This window comes from Oncorhynchus clarkii, chromosome 5 (genome assembly GCF_045791955.1).
Source record: "Oncorhynchus clarkii lewisi isolate Uvic-CL-2024 chromosome 5, UVic_Ocla_1.0, whole genome shotgun sequence".
NCBI lineage: Eukaryota > Metazoa > Chordata > Actinopteri > Salmoniformes > Salmonidae > Oncorhynchus > Oncorhynchus clarkii.
The window spans coordinates 79,639,819-79,657,172 of record NC_092151.1 but is presented as its reverse complement, the minus strand read 5'-3'; the positions used below and the strand labels follow the sequence as shown (position 1 = coordinate 79,657,172).

At 45.3% G+C, this 17,354-nt stretch overlaps 1 protein-coding gene across 1 annotated transcript; it reads left to right on the top strand.

Moving 5' to 3' along the window:
* Nucleotides 1–2,224: 2,224 nt before the first annotated feature.
* On the top strand, nt 2,225–12,693 carry LOC139410243 (interferon regulatory factor 4-like). The gene is made up of 9 exons (XM_071155716.1): nt 2,225–2,248; nt 2,511–2,727; nt 3,008–3,194; nt 3,702–3,799; nt 4,762–4,906; nt 6,297–6,395; nt 6,519–6,899; nt 9,443–9,555; nt 12,389–12,693. Exons 2-9 carry the CDS (start codon nt 2,527–2,529, stop codon nt 12,569–12,571), a joined length of 1,407 nt encoding a protein of 468 aa, XP_071011817.1. The 5' UTR covers nt 2,225–2,248; nt 2,511–2,526; the 3' UTR covers nt 12,572–12,693.
* Nucleotides 12,694–17,354: the final 4,661 nt, after the last annotated feature.

Here is a 17,354-nt window from a genome sequence, read left to right as displayed (position 1 = left end):
TTTGTATTGTCTAGGTTTTTTTTTGTATGTCTAGGGGTTGCCTAGTCTAGGTGTTTATATGTCTATGGTTGCCTAGATTGGTTCTCAATCAGAGGCAGCTGTTTATCGATGTCTCTGATTGTGGACCATATTTAGGTAGCCATATTCCTTGGGTATTTTGTGGGTTCTTATTCTATGTTTAGTTGCCTGTCTGCACTAGACATATTAGCTTCACGGTTTGTTTTGTTGTTTTGTATGTTCAGTTTTCTTTCTTTTATTAAAGAAGTATGTACACTTACCACGCTGCGCCTTGGTCTCCTCCATATGACGACCGTGACAATTAATCTACAAACAATACCCCATAATAACGAAGCAAAAGGTACTTTACTCAGTACTTTGTTGAAGAACCTTCGGCAGCGATTACAGTCTACAGGGTTTAAGTCCGGGCTCTGGCTGGGCCACTCAAGGACATTCAGAGACTTGTCCTGAAGCCACTTCTGCGTTGTCTTGGCTGTGTGCTTAGGGTCGTTGTCCTGTTGGAAGGTGAACATTCACCCCAGTCTGATGTACTGAGTGCTCTGGAGCAGGTTTTCCAAATCATGTCCAATCAATTGAATTTACCACAGGTGGACACCAATCAATTTGTAGAAACATCTCAAGGATGATCAATGGAAATGCACCTGAGCTCAATTTTGAGACTCATAGCAAGGGTCTGAATACTTATGTAAATAAGTTATTTCTGTTTTTATTTTTAATAAATGTGCAAACATTAAAAAAAAAATCTGTTTTCGCTTTGTCATCCTGGGGTATTGTGTGTAGATTGATGAGGAACAAAAATGTATTTAATCCATAAGGCTGTAATTGAACAAAATGTGGAAAAAGTCAAGGGGTCTGAATACTTTCCGGATGCGGTGTAGGTTATGGTTTAAGGACAGGTACGAGAAGAACCCTTTCAACGACGAAGAGGAGATTGGAGCCCTTCTGTTGCCAAAGTCTCAGACCATCAGTGACTCCATAGCAACGGCCACGGCACCAGCAACACATGACCCCATGTCTCCAGCTAGACACCTGTCACTTACGCAACGCCCAGCCAATCCCTTTGTCTCACTGCATAGATATGAGCTGGACTTGAGTTCCATATTCACAGTCAACCAACTTTAAATCGACCAACTTTGCTGGAGGCAAATGTGCAAAATTCCAAGTTGTCAAAAATATGATATGGGTCATATGTTTGCAAATGTGAATGATGTCACAAGGGGATTTCTCAGTGGTCCCTGTGTGTGATTGGGGTCTTCTTCGACATGGGCTCCTTTCCCCCTAACTGTCACAGCAACATGGAAGAGCAATCAATCTGACAGCACAGCAAACATACTTTACTACAGGCTAAATGTAATCCACACCAAGACACAGGTACTCCTCTCAGTTGATCATCTCTTTCACCCCTCTCCATACACACACTCCTCTTTCTGTGAGTGTTGTGTGGGTTTGTGTGTGTGCTTTGTGGGTAATTATTATATGAAACTCAGCACTGCATCTTTATAGACCAACATTGTATGTATATTCAAGATAGTTTTTTATTGACCATTCTGACATATTATTTAAAAAGAAACAAAACGTGTCTACTGTTTTCAAGTGGTATATGACTTTGCAAGCTCAGCTACATTTCAATTTGTTCTCCACAGGAAGGCAATATTCTTTATCACAATCACAAGCCCATGACTTTAGTATTTACAACGATTATACCTAGGCTACTTACTTTTTTTACAATATGCCTTAGTTGAAGAATTAGGCACCCAGTATGCTTCTTACATATTCAGGCTTATTTAAGATCAAGTTTTCCCAATCCTTGAGGCTATATCAATTGCACTTCTTGGACAGGGAATTAGGCCAACCGATTTGTATCATGAGCATAAAATATCAGTGGCAGGATGTATGCTTGATTTGTATCATGAACATAAAATATCACTGGCAGGATGTATGCTTATATTTAGCCCATTACATGGGTTTATATAACTTCAAAGAATTGTTTTGCTCTCTACTACGGTGAATAGATTTTCCCACTTTCCAGGATTGCGGGTGTCGGGTGAGGACTTCCCCCTGCTGTTTACGGGAGGCTTGCGCAGATAAGGTTCACAGAACGTAGCAGGTGCACATCTCTCTACTCGCCCCGCCCACTCCACAACTATGATTTAAGTTAAGTTGTCACGCTGCATTATGATCTTTCGAGACTGATTGATTTCAAAACTCAAAGGGGTTTCGAGTTTCAGAGGTAAGTCATGGACACTTGCTCTGCTCCCTCTAAAACATATAGGCTACCTGCAGCAAAAGATAAGTTCACATCCAATTAAACTTTTTCAAAAGTGAATGTAGCCTATTCTTTAATTATTTTAATAAAATGTACATAATTGATCTGCAAGTTTACGCAAGCAATTTGACATTAAAAAAATCTTGCCATAATATTTTTGCATTTTTAGGAACATGTATGTGTGCTGGATCATTTGGAGACTAAATATCTGAGTGCTTGTCTACAGTGTCTCTTGGCTAGAGATGAATCCGGATTCGGACTACGGCATGTCTACAGTGAGCTGTGGAAACGGGAAGCTCCGCTCGTGGCTGATCGAGCAGGTTGACACCGGGAAGTACGCAGGCCTCGTGTGGGAGAACGACGACAAGAGCATCTTCAGGATACCGTGGAAGCACGCAGGCAAGCAGGACTACAACCGGGACGAGGATGCCGCTCTCTTCAAGGTACTGTATGATACGGGGCCTCAACGGAATGTCTCTCAACTGTTGCATTTACGCACTGCATGTGTTAGAGATGTGTATTATACACTTGACCAAAATATTGGACATTTAGTTGTGTTGGTTGCAAACAGAACTATTAGACTAATGATGAGTTCAGTTCGTGCGCTTTGGGTAGGTTGTGCCAAATCCCAGAAGCACAGGACTTGTCTTCAACTCATTCACAACTGCATCGGTGATTCGTTACCCATATCTCACGGCTCAGTTTTGTGTGACATTCCTGCAGGCTTGGGCGCTGTTTAAGGGCAAGTTTCGTGAGGGCATCGACAAACCTGACCCGCCAACGTGGAAGACGCGCCTGCGGTGCGCACTCAACAAAAGTAACGACTTCGAAGAGCTCGTGGAAAAGAGTCAACTGGACATCTCAGACCCCTACAAAGTCTACCGCATCATACCCGAGGGCGCCAAGAGACGTCAGTATAATTATATTCTATAAATTCTAGAAAATTCTATCAATTCTACCCAGTATTCTATACATTTAAGTGGCATTCCAATACATGCAATAAACGGTAGTTGTATGAATGAAAATGATGAAAACAGGTTATCAAAGTTATAAAATCAACTTCTTGTTTTTATCATATACTGTACACCACCATTCAGTAGGAAACAGAGATGCCACCCACTCACTGAATGCCCAGATGGGTTTTTTGTAAGGGGGGGGGGGGGGGGGGGGGGGGGTAGGGTTTTGATAGGGTTTGATAGGGGCCAGTGAGTTCTGTACAAATACACATCAGTATGCTGGATAATCAGGCTGCCAAACCACAAGACACTGTGAATTAGTTACAGCCAACTGTAGGATAAAGTCCTGATTATACTTGTGCATGTGTAATAATGAAGGTATTATTCTCTCATGAACTTTGAGAGCGCAATGAATGTGTGTGTGTCTGTGTTTTGTTTAAATTATTCCTCCTGTGTAACAGATTTCTTGCTATCAGGATCCAAACAGGAGGATGGTGGCAGCCCGCAGACTCCCCCGAGCTATCCCATGCACCCCTCCTACCCCGCCCCACAGACTCAGGTAACTATTACAAAGGTGTGTGTGTGTGTGTGTGTGTGCGCGTGTGCGCGTGTGTGCGCGTGTGCGTGTGTGCAGTGTTGGGGAAGATATTCAGAAATATAGTTAACCACTTACTTCACACTGGAAGAAGTTAAGCTACACTAAAGCTCCCCTTAAGAAACATATAGTTTAACTAAAGTTACTGTGAAAAAGTAGTTCACTACATCAAAACTACATGTCAAATGGCATAGAATACAGATTGCAAGACAGATCACTCTGGAGACAGATATTAACAGAATGTGTCATTTAGCCTATTTAACACAAACTGGGTTTAAAGTGAGAGTTAGCCATGTCTGATGCCAAAAAAGAAAGGAAATTCTCTACTTCACTCATCTTTTCTTTTTGCAAAAAAAGTAGTGTGTAGTTCCAGTAGTTAGCTACATGGCAAAAAAGTAGTGTGTAGTTCCAGTAGTTAGCTACATGGCAAAACAAGTAGTGTGTAGTTCCAGTAGTTAGCTACATGGCAAAAAAGTAGTGTGTAGTTCCAGTAGTTAGCTACATGGCAAAACAAGTTGTGTGTAGTTCCAGTAGTTAGCTACATGGCAAAAAAAGTAGTTAACTACTAAAAACACTATCTAGATTTGAATATAGTTCAACTACCACCAAGCTACTACTAGATAAATTACTAGTTGAACTACATGTAGTTCACTACTCCCAACACTGCGTGTGTGTGTGTGTGTGTGTGTGTGTGTGTGTGTGTGTGTGTGTGTGTGTGTGTGTGTGTGTGTGTGTGTGTGTGTGTGTGTGTGTGTGTGTGTGTGTGTGTGTGTGTGTGTGTGTGTGTGTGTGTGTGTGTGTGTGTGTGTGTGTGTGTGTGTGTGTGCGAAAGAGAGAGAGAGCGAGACAGCTGCACAAATCTCTGTCTCTATGTGTGCAGATGTGATGGTTGACTGAGAGGTATCTCCCTGTCTCTATGTGTGTAGATGTCTGGGTACATGTCCAGTGCAGAGCGAGGCTGGATGAGGGACTATCTTCCAGAGCAGACCTCGCTCCCTGAGCTGCCCTATGCCCAGTGTTCCTACCCCTCACGCAGCCTACCCTGGGCCCAGGGCCCCAGCATGGACAACGGTAGGCCCAATACCACAGCATCCATGTTTGTTTGTATGAGAGAATGTAATTTAGGGTGTGTAGATGTGTAGTCAGAATCACCTTTATTCACCAAATACATTTGCATGTACAGGAATTTGACTTGGTGAATTGGTGCAGCCACAATAAACAGGATATACAGACAACATACTGTATGTAGAAGCAGAGTGTACACAAATCCATGTGGTATGTACACTATGTACTGTACACACTATGCACTATGTACGCTAAGAACTACAAGCTACACTATAAACACTAAGTTACATTATAAATGATGTATGTAGAGATGTATAAATAAATAAACTCTTTTTTTTACAGGATGATGTGCGGTGGGGGAAATATGTAAATTAAAGAGTCTGGATATGAGTGTGTGCAGAGAGTGTAAAGAGCAATTTTCCGTTCTAGGACGATAGACTATGCACTATGAATTAGAAAATGTATCGTGGACCAGGTGGCCCTGTTGGTGAGGGTCAACCAGCTATTCAGGCGGTGGGAGTTATGTTCACATGGGCCTACATACTAACTATTCAGGCGGTGGGAGTTATGTTCACATGGGCCTACATATTAACTATTCAGGCGGTGGGAGTTATGTTCACATGGGCCTACATACTAACTATTCAGGTGGTGGGAGTTATGTTCACATGGGCCTACATACTAACTATTCAGGCGGTGGGAGTTATGTTCACATGGGCCTACATATTAACTATTCAGGCGGTGGGAGTTATGTTCACATGGGTCTACATATTAACTATTCAGGCGGTGGGAGTTATGTTCACATGGGCCTACATACTAACTATTCAGGCGGTGGGAGTTATGTTCACATGGGCCTACATACTAACTATTCAGGTGGTGGGAGTTATGTTCACATGGGCCTACATACTAACTATTCAGGTGGTGGGAGTTATGTTCACATGGGCCTACATACTAACTATTCAGGCGGTGGGAGTTATGTTCACATGGGCCTACATACTAACTATTCAGGCGGTGGGAGTTATGTTCACATGGGCCTACATACTAACTATTCAGGCGGTGGGAGTTATGTTCACATGGGCCTACATACTAACTATTCAGGCGGTGGGAGTTATGTTCACATGGGCCTACATACTAACTATTCAGGCGGTGGGAGTTATGTTCACATGGGCCTACATACTAACTATTCAGGCGGTGGGAGTTATGTTCACATGGGCCTACATATGAACTATTCAGGCGGTGGGAGTTATGTTCACATGGGCCTACATACTAACTTGACATTGCTCAAATAACTTGCTTTTCACGTGATTGTCGATTCGACCCATGATATTTGTGTGTATGCTGTTCTGTTGTGTGTTGGAATAAGTGCCTTTATTCAGGTACTGTCTCTCTGTGTTTGCAGGGTACCAGATCACAGGGTCCTTCTACACCTACCCTACTGATGGCCAGCCCTCCCCCTTCACACTGGACACCAGCATGAGATCAGCCGAGGCCCTCTCAGGTACAATATACAGTGTACACACCCTTATTTGCTTCACGTATGACTTGCCAATAATATATTTTGTTCCACGTAATTGGTATTATATTGTGTTAGCTCTGACCATTACTCCCTCCTCCACCCCAGATATGCGGTTACATGTGTCAGTGTTCTACCGGGACTCATTGTGGAGGGAGGTGACCACCTCTAGTCCAGAGGGCTGTCGCATAACTCCCTGCTCCCCAGACGACAAGCTCTATTCCCCCACTGGAGGTCCAGACCTGGTGCCCCTACCCCTGGACAGCCTCCCAGCCCTGGGGAGGGGGGAGGAGTGCCCCCCCAGCCCCCCTGGTGGTACCCTGGAGAGGGGCGTGCTGCTATGGATGGCCCCAGATGGTCTCTACGCTCGGCGGCTGTGCCAGGAGAGAGTGTTCTGGGAGGGAGGGTTATCGCCCTACGGAGATAAACCCAACAAGCTGGAGAGAGAACACACCTGTAAACTACTGCACACACAGGACTACTTTGCAGGTGAGTTAACGTACACTGCAAGCAGGCAGGCGGGCATGCACCCACACACGTGTCACATTCACTGGCAAACCAAACCACTCTCTGTTGTCATGCTGTTTCCTGGTCATGAACAGGAAGCAGATACGTCCTCATTTCCTTGAAATATGATGAGATTGCCTCCATAATCCCCAACACACACTTTTAAGAATGACACATGACACATAGTAGTGACCTCATCCCCACCCACCTACCACAGATGTGTTCAGCCTGATTGGTCTAATTTGCATATAGAACCAGGGGTTTCCATCCAGTCACACAACCTCTAAAGTCACCACCACACCAGCTCATAAGAATTCCCTTTGACCAAAATGTATTAACCCTTTATCGACCCAATGTCCCCTCCCTGCGAACCTATCTATATACACAACCCTACCCTCTAGATCGAATCCTATATCTCCCTCCCTGCAATCTGTCCTCTCTACCTCACCTCTCTCCCTCCCTGTTTGTCTCGGAGCTGCAGGGCTATGACCTCCACAGTAGGCCCCCTCCACACCTCTCCTCTGTACTTAACCATCTCCACCTCACCTCACCTTCCTCCCTCCCTGTTTGTCTCAGAGCTGCGGGGCTATGCCCACCACGTTTCTCCTCTGTACCTAATCTAACCATCTCCACCTCAACTCCTTCCCTGTTTGTCTCAGAGCTGCAGGGCTATTCCCTCCATGTCTCTCCTCTGTATCTAATCTAACCATTTCCACCTCACCTTCCTCCCTCCCTGTTTGTCTCAGAGCTGCGGGGCTATGCCCACCACGTTTCTCCTCTGTACCTAATCTAACCATCTCCACCTCAACTCCCTCCCTGTTTGTCTCAGAGCTGCAGGGCTATTCCCTCCATGTCTCTCCTCTGTATCTAATCTAACCATTTCCACCTCACCTCCCTCCCTCCCTGTTTGTCTCAGAGCTACAGGGCTATTCCCTCCATGTCTCTCCTCTGTATCTAATCTAACCATTTCCACCTCACCTCCCTCCCTCCCTGTTTGTCTCAGAGCTGCAGGGCTATTCCCTCCATGTCTCTCCTCTGTATCTAATCTAACCATTTCCACCTCATCTCCCTCCCTCCCTGTTTGTCTCAGAGCTGCAGGGCTATTCCCTCCATGTCTCTCCTCTGTATCTAATCGAACCATTTCCACCTCACCTTCCTCCCTCCCTGTTTGTCTCAGAGCTGCGGGGCTATGCCCACCACGTTTCTCCTCTGTACCTAATCTAACCATCTCCACCTCACCTCCCTCCCTGTTTGTCTCAGAGCTGCAGGGCTATTCCCTCCATGTCTCTCCTCTGTATCTAATCTAAGCATTTCCACCTCACCTTCCTCCCTCCCTGTTTGTCTCAGAGCTGCGGGGCTATGCCCACCACGTTTCTCCTCTGTACCTAATCTAACCATCTCCACCTCACCTCCCTCCCTGTTTGTCTCAGAGCTGCAGGGCTATTCCCTCCATGTCTCTCCTCTGTATCTAATCTAACCATTTCCACCTCACCTCCCTCCCTCCCTGTTTGTCTCAGAGCTGCGGGGCTATGCCCACCACGTCTCTCCTCTGTACCTAACCATCTCCACCTCACCTCACCTCCCTCCCTGTTTGTCTCAGAGCTGCGGGGCTATGCCCACCACGTCTCTCCTCTGTACCTAATCTAACCATCTCCACCTCACCTCCCTCCCTGTTTGTCTCAGAGCTACAGGGCTATTCCCTCCATGTCTCTCCTCTGTATCTAATCTAACCATTTCCACCTCACCTCCCTCCCTCCCTGTTTGTCTCAGAGCTACAGGGCTATTTCCTCCATGTCTCTCCTCTGTATCTAATCGAACCATTTCCACCTCACCTCCCTCCCTGTTTGTCTCAGAGCTACAGGGCTATTCCCTCCATGTCTCTCCTCTGTATCTAATCTAACCATTTCCACCTCACCTCCCTCCCTGTTTGTCTCAGAGCTACAGGGCTATTCCCTCCATGTCTCTCCTCTGTATCTAATCTAACCATTTCCACCTCACCTTCCTCCCTCCCTGTTTGTCTCAGAGCTGCAGGGCTATTCCCTCCATGTCTCTCCTCTGTATCTAATCTAACCATTTCCACCTCCCTCCCTCCCTGTTTGTCTCAGAGCTACAGGGCTATTTCCTCCATGTCTCTCCTCTGTATCTAATCTAACCATTTCCACCTCCCTCCCTCCCTGTTTGTCTCAGAGCTACAGGGCTATTTCCTCCATGTCTCTCCTCTGTATCTAATCGAACCATTTCCACCTCACCTCCCTCCCTCCCTGTTTGTCTCAGAGCTGCGGGGCTATGCCCACCACGTTTCTCCTCTGTACCTAATCTAACCATTTCCACCTCACCTCCCTCCCTGTTTGTCTCAGAGCTGCAGGGCTATCCCCTCCATGTCTCTCCTCTGTATCTAATCTAACCATTTCCACCTCACCTCCCTCCCTCCCTGTTTGTCTCAGAGCTGCAGGGCTATGCAATCCATGCCTTTCCTCTTTACCTATCTAGACCCTATTAACCACTTATTTCTCGCTGTCTACCAGAGCTGCAGGGCTATGCCCTCCATGGCCGGCCGCCTCCACGTCTCCAGGTGCTGCTGAGTTTTGGAGACGAATGTCTGGACCCACAGAGACAGAGGAGGACCCTCACTGTACAGGTACGGTATTTAACTATCACCTAATATTAATATGACCTCTACTACCTGTATTCAGCCACTCTCTCTACTTTATCCAAACCCCATCCCCTAATCCTGGCCCTCTCTCCACCCCCTAACATCCCTCCATTCTACTAAAATCAAACTGTATTTGTCACATGCTTCGTAAACAATAGGTGTAGACCAGTGGTGTAAAGTACATAAGTAAAAATACTTTAAAGTACGTCGTTTTTGGGGGGTATCTGTACTTTACTTTTTATATTTTTTGACAACTTTCACTTTTACTTCACTACATTCCTAAAGAAAATAATGTACTTTTTACAGCATACATTTCCCTGACACTCAAAAGTACTCGTTACATGATGAATGCTTAGCAGGACAGGAAAATGGTCCAATGGACGCACTTATCAAGATAACACGTGGCATCCCTACTGACTCTGACTCACTAAACACAAATGCATCATTTGTAAATTATGTCTGAGTGTTGGGGTGTGCCTCTGGCTATCTGTAAATGATGTCTGAGTGTTGGGGTGTGCCTCTGGCTATCTGTAAATGATGTCTGAGTGTTGAGGTGTGCCCCTGGCTATCTGTAAATGATGTCTGAGTGTTGGGGTGTGCCCCTGGCTCTCTGTAAATGATGTCTGAGTGTTGGGGTGTGCCTCTGGCTATCTGTAAATGATGTCTGAGTGTTGGGGTGTGCCTCTGGCTATCTGTAAATTATGTCTGAGTGTTGGGGTGTGCCCCTGGCTATCTGTAAATGATGTCTGAGTGTTGGGGTGTGCCTCTGGCTATCTGTAAATGATGTCTGAGTGTTGGGGTGTGCCCCTGGCTATCTGTAAATGATATCTGAGTGTTGGGGTGTGCCCCTGGCTATCTGTAAATGATGTCTGAGTGTTGGGGTGTGCCTCTGGCTATCTGTAAATGATGTCTGAGTGTTGGGGTGTGCCCCTGGCTATCTGTAAATGATGTCTGAGTGTTGGGGTGTGCCCCTGGCTCTCTGTAAATGATGTCTGAGTGTTGGGGTGTGCCCCTGGCTATCTGTAAATGATGTCTGAGTGTTGGGGTGTGCCCCTGGCTCTCTGTAAATGATGTCTGAGTGTTGGGGTGTGCCCCTGGCTATCTGTAAATGATGTCTGAGTGTTGGGGTGTGCCTCTGGCTATCTGTAAATGATGTCTGAGTGTTGGGGTGTGCCCCTGGCTATCTGTAAATTATATCTGAGTGTTGGGGTGTGCCCCTGGCTATCTGTAAATTATGTCTGAGTGTTGGGGTGTTCCCCTGGCTATCTGTAAATTATGTCTGAGTGTTGGGGTGTGCCCCTGGCTATCTGTAAATGATGTCTGAGTGTTGGGGTGTGCCCCTGGCTATCTGTAAATGATGTCTGAGTGTTGGGGTGTGCCCCTGGCTATCTGTAAATGATGTCTGAGTGTTGGGGTGTGCCCCTGGCTATCTGTAAATGATGTCTGAGTGTTGGGGTGTGCCTCTGGCTATCTGTAAATGATGTCTGAGTGTTGGGGTGTGCCCCTGGCTATCTGTAAATTATATCTGAGTGTTGGGGTGTGCCCCTGGCTATCTGTAAATTATGTCTGAGTGTTGGGGTGTTCCCCTGGTTATCTGTAAATTATGTCTGAGTGTTGGGGTGTGCCCCTGGCTATCTGTAAATGATGTCTGAGTGTTGGGCTGTGCACAAAACAAGAAAATGGTGTCGTCTGCTTTGCTTAATATAAGGATTTTGAAATGATTTATATTTCTACTTTGATACTTAAGTATATTTTAGAGCTGACATTTACTTTTGATACTTAAGTATATTTAGAACCAAATACTTTTGGACTTTTACTAAAGTAGTATTTTACTGGGTGACTTTCACTTTTACTTGAGGAACTTTCTATTAAGAGATCTATACTTTTACTCAAGTATGACAGTTGGGTACTTTTTCCACCACTGGTGTAGACTAACAGGGAAACACTTACTTACGGGCCCTTCCCAACAATGCAGAGAGAAGAAAGGTGTCATTTTCACTGCTCTGATGACAGGTAATTGTCTACCCTAATACAGGAGTAATAAAGGCCTAGTGCACCATTTTTTTGTTAAATATACAGTACCAGTCAAAAGTGTGGACAACCTACTCATTCAAGGGTTTTTCTTTATTTGTACTGTTTTCTACATTGTAGAATAATAGTGAAGACATCAAAACTATGAAATAACACATATGGAATCATGTACAGTGTTATATGTGTTATTTCATAGTTTTGATGTCTTCACTATTATTCTACAATGTAGTAAATAGTACAAATAAAAACCGTTGAATGAGTAGGTGTGTCCAAACTTTGACTGGTACTGTAAATACACTACCGTTCAAAAGTTGGGGTCACTTCGAAATGTCCTTGTTTTTGAAAGAAAGGGACATTTTTGTCCATTAAAATAACACGAAATTGATCAGAAATACAGTGTAGACATTGTTAATGTTGTAAATGACTATTGAAGCTGGAAACGGCTGATTTTAATGGAATATCTACATAGGCATACAGAGGCCCATTATCAGCAACCATCACTCCTGTGTTCCAATGGCATGTTGTGTTAGCTAATCCAAGTTTGTCATTTTAAAAGGCTAGTTGATCATGAGAAAACCCTTTTGAAATTATGTTAGCACAGCTGAAAACTGTTGTTCAACTTTTGAATGGTAATGTATAAATTTAGTAAAAAACATTTTTCGGGGGGGTATTTATCAGGGGTTGCTGCAGCTCCCTCAGCGCCCCTACGTCCCGTGGCTATGCCTCATTACCACCGGCTCCCAGTGACACCAGTACTGATCCCTGCTTTTCCCCTCCGCCCCTGCAGGTGGAGCCCATGTTTGCCAGGCAACTCCTATACTACACCCAGCACCAGCAGACCAGCGGACACTACTACCGCAGCTACGACCTCTCCCTCCCAGGGGTCACGGAACACAGCATGACACCTGCTTTAACCGAGGACTACCAGAGGGTCATCACGCATCACCATAGCAACACCCTGCAGGACTGACATATTTGGCCAGCTCTGATCACAGTCAGACTGCGGTGCAGGATATGGGGAGAGGAGGAGATGGGAGAAAGCCTGGGGAGAGGAGGAGAGTCGTTTCCCTGTACTCTGGATCCCAGATTTCACTCAAAGCCGAAGCAGAACTATGCCACTCCAATCCAAGACAAACTGAACCAAGCCAGGTTGAACTGAACCAAGCCAGGCCAGACTGAATTGAACCAAGCCAGGCTATGGAGGAACATACCCCGGGACCACTGAAGAGATTGTAACAGATAGTTGTATATTGTAGATGTGTTTGTGTGTTGTAAGGACTCAAGGAATCAATGTTCCAAATTTTATTTGGAACAAACTTGATTTTAACAACTCAGGGAGCCGTCCTTTGGCCGTAGAGACTCAAACTTTATTGACATTTTGTGTTTCAACGTCCACTTTCTGACAGCAAAAGAACTGACAGCTGTAGTGATTGTATTGACATGTTTTTTTATGTGCTTAATTGTGTTTGCTCAATTTCTTCTGTAACTATGTTAGACATTTTACCTGACTACTGTTGCTACTACTGTATGTAGATTTCCCAGCATCAATACTGAATAATAGGGAATACTGTAATAGAGATGACCAAAGTCGGCCTCTGAGATTGAACCACACTGAAACACTGACTAGCATGCTGAATCTTCGATAAACTCAGTGAGATTGAACCACACTGAAACACTGACTAGCTTGCTGAATCTTCGATAAACTCAGTGAGATTGAACCACACTGAAACACTGACTAGCATGCTGAATCTTCGATAAACTCAGTGAGATTGGACCACACTGAAACACTGACTAGCATGCTGAATCTTCGATAAACTCAGTGAGATTGAACCACACTGAAACACTGACTAGCATGCTGAATCTTCGATAAACTCAGTGAGATTGGACCACACTGAAACACTGACTAGCATGCTGAATCTTCGATAAACTCAGTGAGATTGAACCACACTGAAACACTGACTAGCATGCTGAATCTTCGATAAACTCAGTGAGATTGGACCACACTGAAACACTGACTAGCATGCTGAATCTTCGATAAACTCAGTGAGATTGGACCACACTGAAACACTGACTAGCATGCTGAATCTTCGATAAACTCAGTGAGATTGGACCACACTGAAACACTGACTAGCATGCTGAATCTTCGATAAACTCAGTGAGATTGGACCACACTGAAACACTGACTAGCATGCTGAATCTTCGATAAACTCAGTGAGATTGGACCACACTGAAACACTGACTAGCATGCTGAATCTTCGATAAACTCAGTGAGATTGGACCACACTGAAACACTGACTAGCATGCTGAATCTTCGATAAACTCAGTGAGATTGGACCACACTGAAACACTGACTAGCATGCTGAATCTTCGATAAACTCAGTGAGATTGGACCACACTGAAACACTGACTAGCATGCTGAATCTTCGATAAACTCAGTGAGATTGGACCACACTGAAACACTGACTAGCATGCTGAATCTTCGATAAACTCAGTGAGATTGGACCACACTGAAACACTGACTAGCATGCTGAATCTTCGATAAACTCAGTGAGATTGGACCACACTGAAACACTGACTAGCATGCTGAACCCTTCAATAAGCTCAGTCTGTCATACATACGGAACATGTTCTGTAATAGAAAAATAAAAAATTGTACCAACGCAAAAATTGTGCATTTTTGGAGACATACATAGACACTCAATCAAATAGCTAGAGGGCTCATGTTAGACAAGGGATTTGTGGTGAAGTGACATCCTTCGGATGTGTGCATGTGTTTACGTGTGTGTGTGTGTGCTTTTGTGCGTCTGTTTACAGGAAGCCTGGTTCAGATGCAGGATGACGCTGGTTAATCAAACACACTCACAGGAGAACGCTGTCATAAACAATGTGTGATGACATCACCAGGGGAAGAGGAAGAGGTTGGCCACTCTTTCCACCCCAACGGGGCCCTAAGAGCCTTAGCGTTTAGAACTGATACAAGTGTTTCCTGGGGTGCCTCTACATGCGCTGACTACATTTCAATTTCCATGGAAGAACAGTGAAAAACCCTGAGTAGAATTCTCAATCACTGGCTGACTGATAGAGTAAACAAGACTGGGTAGTACTGATAAAGTAAATAAGACTGGGTAGTACTTTCAATTGTAATATGCTGTAATATATGTAATAGTAACAATGTATTATATTTTTTGGGGGAAACGGTTATAGATTAAAAAGTATTCTAAATTACACTGATATGTAAAACAACCATTAGTGAACAGGTGTACCATTGTAAAGAAGGACAGAGTTGAACCACCCTTAAGGATGAGACACCATACAACAGGTTTATAAGATGTCTGATAAGAATGATCAAAGAAAATAAATGAACTTGTCTGACCATTTGTTACACCACCTACCTACACAATCCCTATGTAACCTGTGTTCTTCCCATTACAGCCTTATTACCAAAAACACCTATTTCAAAGAATCCACCTTGATTGATGTAAACATGTTTTCACCTGCGTCCAAAATGGAACAGAAGTGTGGTGTAAAAACTCCCCTCCCCACCTCGCGTCTCTGGCTGTAAACAGTACCGGTTGTGGAAGGATGAGACCTGAGGGCTTTGAACATACTGCTGATGTGAATGAATCCGTGGGTGGACACTCCACATAGAGAGCTAAGTTTAGAACAGACCAGAAAGAAGAGAGAATCAAAACAACCGCAGTCTAAATGGCTTTTCCCCTGCCTCGCCTGAGGTTATGGTTCTGCTGATGATAATGTCCCCTGCCTCGCCTGAGGTTATGGTTCTGCTGATGATAATGTCCCCTGCCTCGCCTGAGGTTATGGTTCTGCTGATGATAATGTCCCCTGCCTCGCCTGAGGTTATGGTTCTGCTGATGATAATGTCCCCTGCCTCGCCTGAGGTTATGGTTCTGCTGATGATAATGTCCCCTGCCTCGCCTGAGGTTATGGTTCTGCTGATGATAATGTCCCCTGCCTCGCCTGAGGTTATGGTTCTGCTGATGATAATGTCCCCTGCCTCGCCTGAGGTTATGGTTCTGCTGATGATAATGTCCCCTGCCTCGCCTGAGGTTATGGTTCTGCTGATGATAATGTCCCCTGCCTCGCCTGAGGTTATGGTTCTGCTGATGATAATGTCCCCTGCCTGGCCTGGGGTTATGGTTCTGCTGATGATAATGTCCCCTGCCTCGCCTGAGGTTATGGTTCTGCTGATGATAATGTCCCCTGCCTGGCCTGGGGTTATGGTTCTGCTGATGATAATGTCCCCTGCCTGGCCTGGGGTTATGGTTCTGCTGATGATAATGTCCCCTGCCTGGCCTGGGGTTATGGTTCTGCTGATGATAATGTCCCCTGCCTGGCCTGGGGTTATGGTTCTGCTGATGATAATGTCCCCTGCCTGGCCTGGGGTTATGGTTCTGCTGATGATAATGTCCCCTGCCTGGCCTGGGGTTATGGTTCTGCTGATGATAATGTCCCCTGCCTGGCCTGGGGTTATGGTTCTGCTGATGATAATGTCCCCTGCCTGGCCTGGGGTTATAGTGCTGCTGATGATCATGTCCCCTGCCTGGGGTTATGGTGCTGCTGATGAAATGTCCCCTGCCTGGCCTGGGGTTATGGTTCTGCTGATGATAATGTCCCCTGCCTGGGGTTATGGTGCTGCTGATGAAATGTCCCCTGACTGGCCTGGGGTTATGGTTCTGCTGATGATAATGTCCCCTGCCTGGCCTGGGGTTATAGTTCTGCTGATGATAATGTCCCCTGCCTGGCCTGGGTGTATGGTGCTGCTGATGATCATGTCCCCTGCCTGGGGTTATGGTTCTGCTGATGATAATGTCCCCAGCCTGGGTGTATGGTGCTGCTGATGATCATGTCCCCTGCCTGGGGTTATGGTTCTGCTGATGAAATGTCCCCTGCCTGGCCTGGGGTTATGGTGCTGATGAAATTTCCCCTGCCTGGCATGGGGTTATGGTGCTGCTGTTGATAATGTAGCTCACATGATGCAATTTGGCTTTGCTTTTTCTCGATCAGTTGATAGTGGCAATGAGAAGATTAGCACATTTTTGGGTTTGTTTTGTCGATAAGAACATTTCAATCTCATATTTTATTATAATTTTTGGTTAGATTAGTGGCTAAATTCTTGGATTCGGCTATTTCAGCCACACCCATGCTGACAGGTGTATAAAAATGAGTGCAGAGCCATGCAATCTCCGTAGACAAACACTACAGGAGATTGGCCTGTACTGAAGAGCTCATTGACTTTCAATGTGGCACCGTCATAGGATGCTACTTTTCCAACAAGTCAGTTCGTAACATGTCTGCCCTGCTAGAGCTGCCCTGGTCAACTGTAAGTGCTGTTATTGTGAAAAAGTGAAAAAGTCTAGGAGTAATAACGGCTCAGCTGCAAAGTGGTAGGCCACACAAGCTCACAGAACGGTACCAGCAAGTGCTGAAGCTTGTCAAAATCATCTGTCCTTGGTTGCAACACTCACTATCGAGTTCCAAACTGTCTCTGGAAGCAAATTCAGTAGAATAACTGTTCGTCGGGAGCTTCATGAAATGGGTTATCATGGCTGAGCAGCCAGACACAAGCCTAAGATCACCATGCGCAATGCCAAGCTTGCCGCTATTGGACTCTGGAGCAGTGGAAACGTGTTCTCTGGAGTGATGAATCACGCTTCACCATCTGGCAGTCCGACAGACGAATCTGTGTTTGGCGGATGCCAGGAGAACGCTACCTGCCCCAGTGAAGTGCCAAC

What these genes read in the sequence shown, in the direction of transcription:
- LOC139410243 (XM_071155716.1), top strand. Translation starts at nt 2,527, where the DNA reads ATGAATCCGGATTCGGACTACGGCATGTCTACAGTGAGCTGTGGAAAC. An exon ending in GGGCCCCAGCATGGACAACG is followed by an intron (nt 4,907 to 6,296) that starts GTAGGCCCAATA and finishes CTGTGTTTGCAG; the next exon opens with GGTACCAGATCACAGGGTCC. An exon ending in ATCAGCCGAGGCCCTCTCAG is followed by an intron (nt 6,396 to 6,518) that starts GTACAATATACA and finishes CCTCCACCCCAG; the next exon opens with ATATGCGGTTACATGTGTCA.